This window comes from Equus asinus, chromosome 8 (genome assembly GCF_041296235.1).
Source record: "Equus asinus isolate D_3611 breed Donkey chromosome 8, EquAss-T2T_v2, whole genome shotgun sequence".
Classification (NCBI taxonomy): Eukaryota; Metazoa; Chordata; class Mammalia; order Perissodactyla; family Equidae; genus Equus; species Equus asinus.
Genome location: NC_091797.1, coordinates 10,234,635 through 10,246,873, shown reverse-complemented (window position 1 = coordinate 10,246,873; position 12,239 = coordinate 10,234,635). Strand labels below are relative to the sequence as shown.

Sequence of the window (12,239 nt, the reverse complement as noted above, 5' to 3'; positions counted from 1 at the left end):
CATCGGTCTCTAGGTGATTTCTCCGCGAGAAGTTTCAGGGAAAGTTCTGGGGTAGTTGGGGAGCCCCGAACTCTCCATGCCTTACTTTCCTACCCCTAAGCTCCAGCGACGGATGGGTGAAGGGAGGCTACCGCAGCCCGGGACCCGGCTCCAATTACCCTTCGGGCTTCAGCAAACATACTAAGAATCCTCATCCGTTCCTCCCCTCCCTGCTCCCGGCATCGCCGTGGTTATCCCGACCCGGCAGATTGGAGGAAGACAGTGAGGGCAAGAGGAGCAAGGGACGTTAGACAGCAAACATACTGAACTTGGGGAGTGGGCAACGACGGGGCAAGGGGCGGCAGCGCAGACGGGAGCGAGCCGGGCTTCTCTCTCCAAATCCGCTTAAACGTTCATCCGAGCCCGGAGAAGCCCGTGGTGGCGTGTCTTACCTCGGCTCCTTGAACGACCCGAAAAGACCGATTTGATCGGATGCCTCCCTTTCTGGAGATTGCGGTGCCAGCAGCAGAAGAAGACGATGGTGGCGATGGTGCCCAGCAGAAGCAACAAGAGGAAGAGGGCACATTGGATGCTGTAGGGTCGCAGCAAGACGAGGAAAGCCGCGGCGATCATGGTGCGGGCGAGGCGGGGGCGGCTCGCGGAGGGGCTGGAGGGCGGCGGCACAGGCACCCGCGCGGGGCGCACGCCGGGGCGGCGGGCACGGGCGAGCGCGGCTCAGCGCGTCATGCCCGGCGCTCGCGGCCCGCGCCCAGCCCAATGGCTGCGCACCCCGCGCCTGCCGTCCTAAGAGAGTGAGCCCGGGCTGCGGGGAGCGCTGGCCATGACTCAGCAGACGGCGGCGAGGCAGGGACTTGGCGGCGGGGAGCCTCCCCCCTCCCTCCCCGGGGCCCCCGCCCCCGTCTGTGCGCAGCCCCTGGGCGCAGCCCCGCCGGGGACGCGGCGGGCGGGGAGGAGCAGCGCTGCTGCAGCGGCGGCCACCCGGGCCCCGCGCATCGCCCTGCGGCCGCCGCCGGCCTCGGCATCCCGGAGTCGGGCGCACGTGGGGCGGGGCGGGGCGGGGCCGCGGCGCCCGGGCTGCAGCCGCGGCGGCCCGCGGGGGGCGGGAATGGGGCGCCGCGGCGGGGGCTCGGTGGATGACATCACGGCCGGGCTGCGGCAGCGCGGGCGCGCGGACATGGCTGCGGCGGCTTCGGCGGCGGCCGCGGGCTGCGCTCGGGCCTGAGCGCCCAGCGCCCTCCCGCGGGGCCGCCCGCCCGCCCGGCCGCGCCGTCCGCGGGTGCACGGCCGGGCGCCTCTCCACTCCCCGACACCTGGGGCTTCCGCCTCTCCAGCCTCCCTCGGCCGAATTGCCGGGGAGCCCGGCGTCAGGGGGCGCCGAGGAGCCGGGGGGAAACTGTAAGGCGCTGGCGGGAGCCTCCAGGCGGTGCTACCCCAACCTCCCACCTCCCCGCGCCCCGCCCCGAGGCTGGGGCTTTGGAGGATGCAGCCGGGTGAGCTATTGCTTGCGGGGGTCCCTCGCACGCTGAAGCGTGAACGCCGGGAAGGGCCTTCCCTGGGAATTGGGGTCCTCCAGGCTGGGAGGCCCACCCGTGTCCCAGCCCCTGTAACCGGGAGCGCTCCCCACTAGGACGCTCCGCTCTGCAGACGTGAACTGGTCCATCCCCAAACTTGGCGCTGTTTGGCAGCCGAGAGATGGGCACTTTCCATCCTCCTGTATCCATGCGTTCACCGTGCAACCTTGCCGCGTTTAGTGCGTTTGAAGGGAGAGGCAATTTCCGATTTAGGGAACTGGCAGATGAGGGAAGTTGGGGATTGGCTTGTAAATATTTTGAGGAGAAATCTTTTAGGGAGTGTGAGGAAAGAATGCTCTGTCACACTTCAAATGCACACACTCCCTCTTGTCTCCCTCCTGCCCCCTCCCATTTCTTCATCACCAGCAAAAAGTACAGTAGAGTTGGTGGCCGGGAAATTTGACAGTGGTCGCTGGTGCGATGCCAAGGCAGAAGGTATGGCGGGAGCGCTGCAGTGCGCCTTTCTGCGGCCGCCCGGGCCACCTGGCCAGGAAGCCGCTGCGGCGCCTGCAGGCTGCGGCATCTTGCGGCCTTGGCCGGCTGGCCCGGGGCCCCCGCCACGTTAAGCTGCTCCCGAGGCAAGGCTGGCTTTCCCTGTGTGGGGCTGTGTTTCGTTTGTTTGCTTTTATTAACTCACATAAGGAAACCAGTTATGATGACAGAGTAACACATTATAACACATTACTGCATTTGTGGAGTTTCTGATTACTGAGGTGGACTCAACTGTGGAATATTTAGGAAACTGAAGAACTTGCGTCATAAAGAAGTAATTTGTAAAATTGAAAAGCAGAGAATCGATGACAATACTCGAGTTTTGTTATTTGCTTGTAGGATCTCAAGGTCAGTGTTGCTTTCTAACTGTACAAAATCAGCTGTACAGCTCTGCAGAAAAGCTTAACCATTGATGTTCTTCAGGCCTTTAACATATGAGTGTGTGTCAGTATTAAAGGAAAGTCAACAAGGCATTACCTAATGCGTCCTTAAATGCCAGATTCATAAACCTGGGAGACAACAGATGAAGTTTTCTTCTGTAAAACTTGTTTCCTGAAACAAAATGAACATTCAAGTTGTTGACGTGTTGCATCTTAGTTGATTGTTTGGGGTTGAAGATGGAAAGACCTTGCTTGCTGGACGCCCCCTTATAAGGGAATGTTGAATGTCAGAATGTAGGCTGCTACAGGTCAGGATAGGCTTCCTCATTCCCTGCCACTCAGGGCTGACAGGCAGCCCTGCATCGTGTGCACATTGCTGGAAGGTTTCCTGATACAGCAGCCCGCTGCAGCGAGAGACAGCATTCCTATGCTGTGCAGGTGTTATGGAAGAGAATCCTGAGAGCCTGCACTGTGTGGCACATCAGGAAAGAAGACTTCTTTACCGCATCCACTCACAGTGGCCTGGTGGAATAATTTAAAACAGCAACCAAACTGAATTAGCCTTCTGCAAACATTGGGAGAAATAACTAGTTGAATTTAGAAGATCATCTTTACTTTCTACTTCTCATTGACTAAAATTTGTGAGTGAGCCAAAATGGCCTAAATATCCTTGAAACGTGTCTTAAGACCACAAACACAGCATAGTAACCAGTTTGCCCCACACTGCATTTTTAACAACAAAAAGCAACTAAATAGCAATTATGGTTTTCTGAGCTATTACTTTAGCACAGTTGTTATCTTCCTGCGTCTTGCTGCAGCCATTTATAAGTTTCAAGTGCACCCAAGAACATCATTTATCTCTCTTGGCAGGCAAATAGGATTATAGATATTTCCTTTTAGTTGCATTCATTTCTGTTCTTTGCATGAGTTATCTCAAGGATACTAATAATAAGCAAACCAAGTCACTGAAAGAATTTCATATTTAGATTCCCTTGTTATTTTCTGATTTGTTTGTTGCTAATTTATCATTTCCTTCTCCAAATAATGGCATGTTAGTAATTGCTTCTTTCTGTGTGTTTCTGTGATGCCTAATGCACTGCGGAATTCAATAAATATTAAATCAGCCAATCAATTCTTTATGGAAGTTAATTTAGTATAATTCATACCTTTTCATTCTGCTAGGTTTTCATCAAAAAAGAATAATTGACATTGTATTAAAGTCACAAAAAAATTTAACGTCTGGGGTTAGGAATGGAGGAGGAAAGCCCATGGCCAAATCTTTCATGCAAAGAAATGAAAAATCAAAATGGAACAGTTTATGTAACCTTTTGACTTTTTATGATGGTGAGTTAGCACTATCACCCAAGAGAAGATAAGTGAGTTGGGAAGAATAGTTGAGAGAGTTTTGCATCAGGCGTGTAGAAGATCCTTTGTATAGCCCTGCTTCCCCTTGGATTCTCAACCAAACTGAGAACACACATGAGGAGCCAAAGGAAATTAAAATATTAACTTTATTCAGAGCAAAGTCAGATTGAAGGACATGGCTTAGACCCAAGGCCAAAATGGGGCATGTTATTCCTTCTTCTCTGACTCAGCGTGCCCACCCAGCCACAGGTAAAGAACCATAGGCCTTCCCAGCACAAAGTCAGGAAGGAGCCATACTTGTACTACTTCTTACCCGCAGACCAGAGGATAAAAAGAGCCTGACACTCTCCAACCCACAAGGCATGCAGCATGAGTGAGCAAGAGGCAGGACCATGTGTAGGAAGGGACATTTTATACATCAGTTCTGCCCATTGGAAGCTGGCAGGCCCTCACCCATTTCCCTCATCACGAAGTCATTCCACCTCCCAAAGACAAGAGTGAGTAAGGGGCTTTAATGAAATGGCAGAAACATCTTCTGCAGTTCTTCACTAGAGGTAGGAAGTTGTGGCGCCAATTCCTAATTTATGGATCAGGAGGAAACATCAGGAAGAAGAGAAGGCTCTACTGTAAGTTGTGTATCGACCAATTGAGGGAAAGGGAGGAACTGAAGATGACTCAAGTTTTGAGCTAGGGTAGAGGAACAGTTTTGAAGGAGAAGATGACAAACTGAGTGTCATACACATTGAGGTGGAGGTGTCGGAAAGACATCCATGTGAAATTATCCAGCAAGCTCGTGGAAACATGGGTGGAGAGGTCAGAACCAGAGATAGACTGGGAGTCATCAACATAAATTATAGCTGAAGTCAAGGAAATGGATAACATGTCTAAAGAAGAGAGACCATAGAAAGAAGTGGAATCGGAACTTTGGAGATGGCTTCCTTTTGTGGCTTGGAGAAGGAGAGCAGAAGGCAAGACTGTGGAAGCCAAGTGGGAGGTGTTCCAACTGAGTGGCTTACTAGAACAGATGCACAAATGGGAGGTTAAGAAGGACAAGGACTGAGAACTGGTGACTTGGAGACCTCTGAAAACCTTCCAGAGAACTGATTCATTGTAGTGGGAGAGGCTGCAACCAGATGTTAATGGGTTGAAGAGGGAGTGGGAGGTAAAAATAGAGGAGATAGCCATTGTCTACAATCTTTGGAGAAATTGAACTCTAAAAGGGATGAGTAGAAATACAATTAAAGCCTGAATAAAGGCCATTAAAGGTCCTTTAGTCAGGATAGGGGTACTTGAACAAGTTTCTAGGGAACTTGGGAGATGAAGCCATCTCTGGGAGAGAAAGTAAGAGACGAAGAGGGGAGAAGACGGCATTCTTCCAGCATTTGTGGTTTGGCCATTCGTTTGAATGTACCTTGAGTCCCTGAGACTGGTTCTTTCTGCTGTCAGCCTGCTTTTGACTCTGCAGAGTTAAAGTTGACCCTGACTAGTGCTGATGGCTCCCTGCCCATGGTCTCCTCCCCACCAACCTTGGCTACTCCGGCTCAGACTCCAAGAATGACTTTTGGGGAAAGATAAGAATGCCTTGGAAATTAGCCCAGGTTGTCTGTAAGTTTTTATTACAACCCCATATGAAAGTGAGTAAATTACCCAACTGGTAATCACACAAGGACATTGAAATATTACACTGAAATATTTTACCTAAACTTTTTGTTTAGCTAAAAATAGCTCTAGCAATAAATGATGAGAAATAAATTATACTGACTTAGGGCCTGGTACTTGTTCCTAGGTGAAGTTTTTCACTCTCAAAATTAAGTGGCATGAGAGAAATTGGGAGGAACTGAGGAAATGTGTTGTGTGGCCCATTTATTCCCAAATGGTTTTTCATGGCAATCTGAGACCAGGCCCTGTGTCAACAATATGCATGTTCTTGTATTGGAAGGTGTAGAAGCTACATCATCTGGAAGGACTTCCATCATCTATGGAGTCTGGGAGGCCATTTCCAGCCACCACAATCAGGGGAACTATCATGTGGATGGATCACTATTGTCTTTTCAAATTTATAATTTTTGGAGGAAAAACAATGTTATTTGCAGTAATATCAAATATTTTCAGCAAATCTTCCCTGGGAAAGACTTTATATTCACTTTACCAGAACAAAAACTTTAAAAATAACTTTAAAGTCAGCCTTGTAAGGGATAATGTTTCACATGGAATCATTTCAAATTGTTCTTTTAACATTTTAGAAATTTTAGAGCCTTCTTAGGATTTGTTGTCCTATGGGTTGTGGAATCCATGGTAAGGTTGTGGGGGACAAATGTTCTTTTTTGTGAACATACATATTTCTCAAAAAAGTCTGCTGAGTTTGGGAGTTTAAAAACGTCAATATAATTGAATTCATTTACTCTATAGTGCTTTGCAGACAGTTTTTGGAAAGTAATCATTTATTATCCGCAAGCAAATAGAATTCATTTGTATAGTTTCCACACTGAGTGTGGGCTTAGTCATGCAGCAAAATACTGAGTCATTTGGCCAGAAAATTTACTCATAGTTGTATGAACTGCCAATGGAAAATTTGAGAGCTGCTCATAAATCAAATTATAGAGCTCTTAGAGTTATAAATCACTGAGCAGCATTGTTCATTATTATTCAGATAGTGTAAAATAGTTCCACCATTTCTAAGAATGGGCAATTTACAAAGCAAGTTTGAAAGCTGAAGTTATTGCTTCTAGATCCAAGATAAGAGTTGCTATTAAGTTACAAGCATTTCCACATTCTTATGTGAAAAAAGAAAAGGAAAGGAAAGTAGGAGATTTATAGTTACATAGCAAATATGTTATGAGATGAATAAAATCTTAATTAACTAATGTTTATGAATTAAATTCCAGATTGTCTTAAGAAAATGCTAGGAACATTTAATAGCTAAATTTTCTCCATTTCTTACAATAATGCTTTTGGAACTTTTGCAGTAAATATTTCGTGCTAATAGATCTGTATGCTGATGCATCAGCGTGCTGAGAGCCTGAAAGAATAATGTCACTAAGAGAACAGAGGTAGCAAGTGTACCAAGGAGGACGGAGAATTGCGATGAGTAAGTGATGATTAGTAAAAGATGTTTCAGTAGCACACAGTTCCAGAGATTATTGACATTATCCCAGTGTAATGACATGACATGGATCTGGGAACAGAAAGAAAAGTACATCTTCAAATGTTTTTGTAGCCCCAAGTACTTTATGGAGTCAAACAGAGGAACAACAACAAACACGCTAAATTAGAATACAGTCAAGTTTACATTTCAAAGAAGAAAACTAAAAACCTGAAGCCTGTTCTTGCTGGTCCCATCTCTGCTGGAGGAGTTCTTAACCCTGAATTCATGGACGGGTTCCAGAGATCTGAAATGAGAAGTAAACATGTGGGTCTCTTTTGGGGGACATGATGCATAGTTTTCATCAGATTTTTAAGGAGTTATTACCAAAAAAAATAAAATCATCAGAACTGTACAAATCCACACAGAACTGTACAAACCCAAAGTTTCTGAATGCAGTATCAAAGCATTCTCTCAGCCCGTCAACATCAGCATCACCTAGGCATCTTCCCTGGGACTGGAAGAAGTGTCTTGAGCACTGTCAGTCTAGGACGAGCAGAGGAAATCTCTCAACTCTAACCTGTAAATGTTCAGAAAAGTCTCCCAAACGCAGGTGAGTGCTGCCCGCTCTGAGACTAGGTGGAGATGGTGGGCAGTGAATCTCGTTGTCCTCTTGCAACTTTAAACAGATTGGGGGAGAGAGAAGTGAGTGCCCTAAGGTAACAGTCACTGAGATGTCCATCCTCATAACCCTGGGAGGGGAATACTGTGTTAACGGTCTAGGACCACTTCCACAGACTTCTGTCTCAGGAAGGAGGGTTGACTTGATTCCCAAGCTGCCTTCAGGCCAGTTAAGTGTCCCAATTTATATCTAGATGTTTGAATGGATGAGCCTATTCTGTGCCAGCAACACTGGCCCTAAAATCTAGTCTTGAGCTCAGAGTCTGCAAGGAGCTCCGCGGTCTTAAAATTTAAAAGAGGCAGAAAGACTTAGTATCAGGCTCCCAGAAACGACTCCTAGACATCCTGGTGAATTTAGCAACCACTCTTCCTAAATCCTGCCCCAAGCCACAGTTTATGAGGCTCTTCATCACTGAACAGCCTGCTACAGAGACCTGGTAACTGGGCCCTCAATCCCACCAGGGTAATCCCACATCTGGGGTGGAAGGCCGCCCACCTATCCATACCAAGTGCTCAGTTCCACGTACCGTTATCTCTAGCTTCCCGTGCTGGCCATCCCTGTGAGCCCCAACTCCCCCACCACCGTATTCTCAGGACACTAGGTCCCAAGATCCCATCACTGTGATCACATTCGGTCACAGCATGAGGCTGGTTCTTTCATCATGTGACTTTCTCACTCCAGTGAACAGGTCCAGTTTGCAGAAGTGTCCTGATCTCTCAGACTGCCGGATTCTCTTTCCTCCCACTTCTGTCCTCTAGGCTGTGAGGTGTCTGGTGGCACAACATTCACGCGTTCCACACGGAGACAGACTGAACCATTCCCTAAATGTCTCAGACCCCTCTGGGACCACTGTGCACCATTCTAGGCACAGTTTCCTCTTGTGGCCGTTTGTAATGAAGCAGGAATCTACGTTGAAAAGACACTGCAGGACTGTAGTCGTGTACCAGATCGCACGGTGGTCTACCATCTGGTGGGCTGTTGAAGTCTGGGTCTCAGTGGTTGTATTAAGGGCACCCGCAGCACCCTGGGCGATGGTTGGTACAATCATTATTCACCTCTCCTCCTCACCCAAAGGGCATAGGACAAGTCTTGAGCTACCTCATTACCTTGTGTGGACAATCACTCTTTTTAGTAGTAGCTAACACTAACTGGGTATCTACTCTCTGCTAAACTTCTGCTAAATGCTTTATATCCATTTACTCATTTGATCCTCACAGCAACGTTGGGTAGGTACTACTCTTATCCCTGCTTTATAGATGAGGACCCTGGGCCTAGAGATGTAAGGAATTCCCCCAGTGTCACAGCAAGCAAGTGATGTAAAGATTCTCCAACACTCCAAAAACCACGTGGTTTCTGTTGCCTGCTTTTCATTTGCACTGCCTCCCCGCCTCCGCAGCACCTCCCCCCCGCAAACGGATTCCTCTCCGTTGGGGTTTGCTGGGCAGCTGCCCTTCCTCCCTTATGAGTGTCCCGTAGGCCACCCCTGCCCAGGTGAAGGAAGGCCAGCCCAACACCCCAGCAGCATATCAGCTGTTTCCTGGTGCACGAGAGATCTGGGCCTCTCCCTTAGATCACCTCCTCTAATCCTTCAGCCAACAAGACTCCTGTTATTAAAAAAATTATACATCCACTCTTACCATTTCATTGCCATGTCCCCATCATTATCCCTTGGGTAAATTCAACCCAGCACCTCAGAAAGCTAAACAAGCTTCCGAGGCCAGGCAGATGCCTGCTTTGGAAAAAGGCTTCTATTAGAGACCACCTAGCTGTCCTTTATAAAAGGGGTGGCTCTAATAACTTTTTTCTTTATATTTTTAAGTAAGATAGAGGTTTGTCTAATATAGCATCATAGGCATCCAGGTTAGTTAACTGTGCTTCTTGACACCCCCCACCCCCACGTTTGATCTAAGCTTGTATGAGGGGGATCTGGATCTGTTTTCTTCAGTTAATAATAATAAACTGATAGGATATTGTAGACCTAACATATCAACTCATAATTGGGTACTATAATTGTCACCATTTCACAGATGGGGAAACAGAGGCACATAAATGTCACAGGAGTGGTAAGTATAGGATCTAGGGTTATGGATCCAGACAGTTGGTTTTACTGCCTGTGTTTGTAACCACTTATGTGAGCCTAATGTATCTAATATATTAGGAAGAGATTCCAACTGGAAGACTATCTCGAACTAACTACATAGCAAGACTTCACCTCCACAAAAAAAAAAAAATATATATATATATATATATATGTTGTCTATCCTTTGGTAGAAGGAGAAATTTTCCTTTCCCCTCTTTCTATGAACAGGATGTACATTGGCCTGAGGTTCTGTCTCCACCTGGCTGTTGGAGCAACTTCTCTATACAGAATCACGGGCTCACAACATTGTCCCAAAATGCCGTCACTGCTGAGTCCCGTGTCCGTCTGTCTCTGACACTCCTGAACCTTGAGGCGGGCTGGCATACTTTGCACTCACTACGTCCATCTGTCCTTCCTTGCTGTTACTTAACTTCCTGGCCTCAGCCAGGTTAATCCATTCCATCTTCTTGGGCTTCTTTCTCTGATCAGTATGTGCATTCTCCACCCTTGACTAGCTTCCTACAGCTACCAGCTTGGCAACACAGGTAACAGAGAGAAGATGGCCTCTTACATTCCCTTCCATTTCATTATCCTATGAATTTATTGATAGAAAAGTACTGTCATTCATAAATATATCTAAATGTATTTTTCTAATGACCTATACATAGGAGGTAGAGAAATAACTTGATAAAAATGTGAAATGTAGCTGATCATTGGGTTTTTAAAAAAATTTTAATGTTGCTTCAACATAGTATGAAAGAATACAAGAGCAAGAAGAGAAAATTATTGGTAGTAGATGAGGAGACCACCCACTGAAGATGCTGACTTATTCAGTAAATACGTGACTCGGCACATTAATTATGTTTAGACCTAAATTTCTGAGACTATAAAAGTTCAAAATTAATAGAGACCTTGGTAAATGGCAACCAGTTATTTCATTAATATATAATATTAATATAGGGTATAATGGGGTAAATATTTCAAGAGAAATTAACTTGTCCTTTCATGTTATAATGGTAAGGTAAATTAATATTTGAAAGTTGAATCACTCTTGATTTTTATGCATAGGCATTGATTCTTGCATCAGAATTATTATATTTTATCAATTAAAATTGGTCTAAAACATGATTACTTAAAGCAAAAAGCATAATGACATCATCTTGCTCTAAACTATCAAGATGAATAGAATGTTCTACATCAATCCAAAAAATGTGAAGTGGAAGATAATTTACATGACTTATAGTTATCCTAAAATAGAACTTTTAATTGATTTTTACTCTTCTTTAGGCTTAACCCTGCATCGTGTTTCTGATAAATGGGGAAAAGGCACATAAATATCAAGGAATGGGGGGACGGCACAGGTAGTGACAGAAGAATAGCCGAGGAGACAACACTCACAAAAACTGGAATTTCTTGGAAAAGATTTTGGAGGCCCTAGAACCACAGGAAAACTCGTGCAGAGATTCGCTGAGCTTTGCATATACTTTCTTGTGCAAACTTTCAGCTGGTTCCACTCATGGCTGCAGGCTTTTTGTAGACAATTGATGAGGATAGGTGACACTGTGGAGCAAATGAAGATTGTCTTCCCCTGTTCCCAGCCTGATTTCTGTGATATTACCTCTCTGCCTTAGAAGTCTTCTTCCTGAACACATCAAGATGAAAGTAAGCCAGTCACACGGTCTAATTACAGATAAGACAGAGGCTGGGTCATTTACCACCTGGCTCTCTTGCCAGGTCAGGAGCAACAGAGAGATTCTGGTACAGATGATGAAGCTAACGTGTATGGCTGGGGTTTTAGTCCATTCCGGCTACTGTAACAAAATACCAGAGACTGAGTAGCTTATGAACAGAAGAAATTTATTTCTCACAGTGTGGAGGCTGGAAGTCCAAGATCAGGGTGCCAGCAAGGTCAGGTTCTGGCGAAAGCCCTCTTTGGGGCTTCAGACTGCTGACTTCTCGCCGTGTCCTCACATGGTAGAAGAAGCTAAAGATCTCCCTCGAGCCTCTTTTATGAGAGTACTGGTTCCATTCATGAGGGCTCCCCCATCATGACCTAATCACGTCCCCAAGTTCCCACCACCTGATACAATCACCTTTGAGCGATAGGATTTCAACATATGTATTTAAGGGGAGACACATTCAGACCATAGCAGCTGGGTATAGGTAAACTGTGAGGAACAGAGCTATACCTCAGGGCTACTCATAGGGGAGATGCTACCAGACCTAGACCCAAACGGAGAGGGAAAAAGGAGCCAGAGGATAATTCTCGTAACTCACTGTCTCCCTCCCTCTGATCTCCTGCCTCCATACCCCATTGGCTGAACCCAGCTGGAGAAAGGGAAAGGGAGCCGAATCAGGTCAACCTCCAGGCAGAGGGAGCAGAATAGAGATGACTGGAGAGGGGATTTGGAGGGGCAAAGAGAGGGTCTCCCGCACTCGTATGTCAGCAGGACTACAGTCCTAAGAAGAATTTGGTGAGCAAAGTCAAGACTTCAGTCTCTGGAGGAGGGGACTACAAGATGGAAACTTAGGCAAGGCGAGCCCTATAGGGAACTTAGTCAAGCAAAGAGAAAGCGAAAACCTAGTT

At 46.6% G+C, this 12,239-nt stretch overlaps 2 protein-coding genes across 36 annotated transcripts in view; one reads left to right on the top strand and one right to left on the bottom strand.

Moving 5' to 3' along the window:
- The window catches only part of DST (dystonin), a 438,190-nt gene extending 437,199 nt beyond the window's left edge, over positions 1-991 (bottom strand). For 8 of the 28 annotated variants that reach the window (XM_070514647.1, XM_070514654.1, XM_070514636.1 and 5 more), the window contains exon 1: positions 432-725. In XM_070514647.1, the coding sequence (XP_070370748.1) occupies positions 432-612 (181 nt within the window). In that variant the 5' untranslated portion in view covers positions 613-725. Of the gene's footprint in view, positions 1-431 lie in introns of all 28 variants that reach the window. The other 20 variants (XM_070514635.1, XM_070514642.1, XM_070514643.1 and 17 more) reach the window with 3 other exon arrangements.
- Positions 261-12,239, top strand: part of BEND6 (BEN domain containing 6) — a 55,566-nt gene continuing 43,587 nt past the window's right edge. Inside the window, exon 1 of one of the 8 annotated variants that reach the window (XM_070514686.1) lies at positions 261-613. The gene's annotated coding sequence lies outside the window, so the exon portion shown is untranslated. Of the gene's footprint in view, positions 614-1,154; positions 1,491-12,239 lie in introns of those variants that run through there. The other 7 variants (XM_070514687.1, XM_014851718.3, XM_014851720.3 and 4 more) reach the window with 7 other exon arrangements.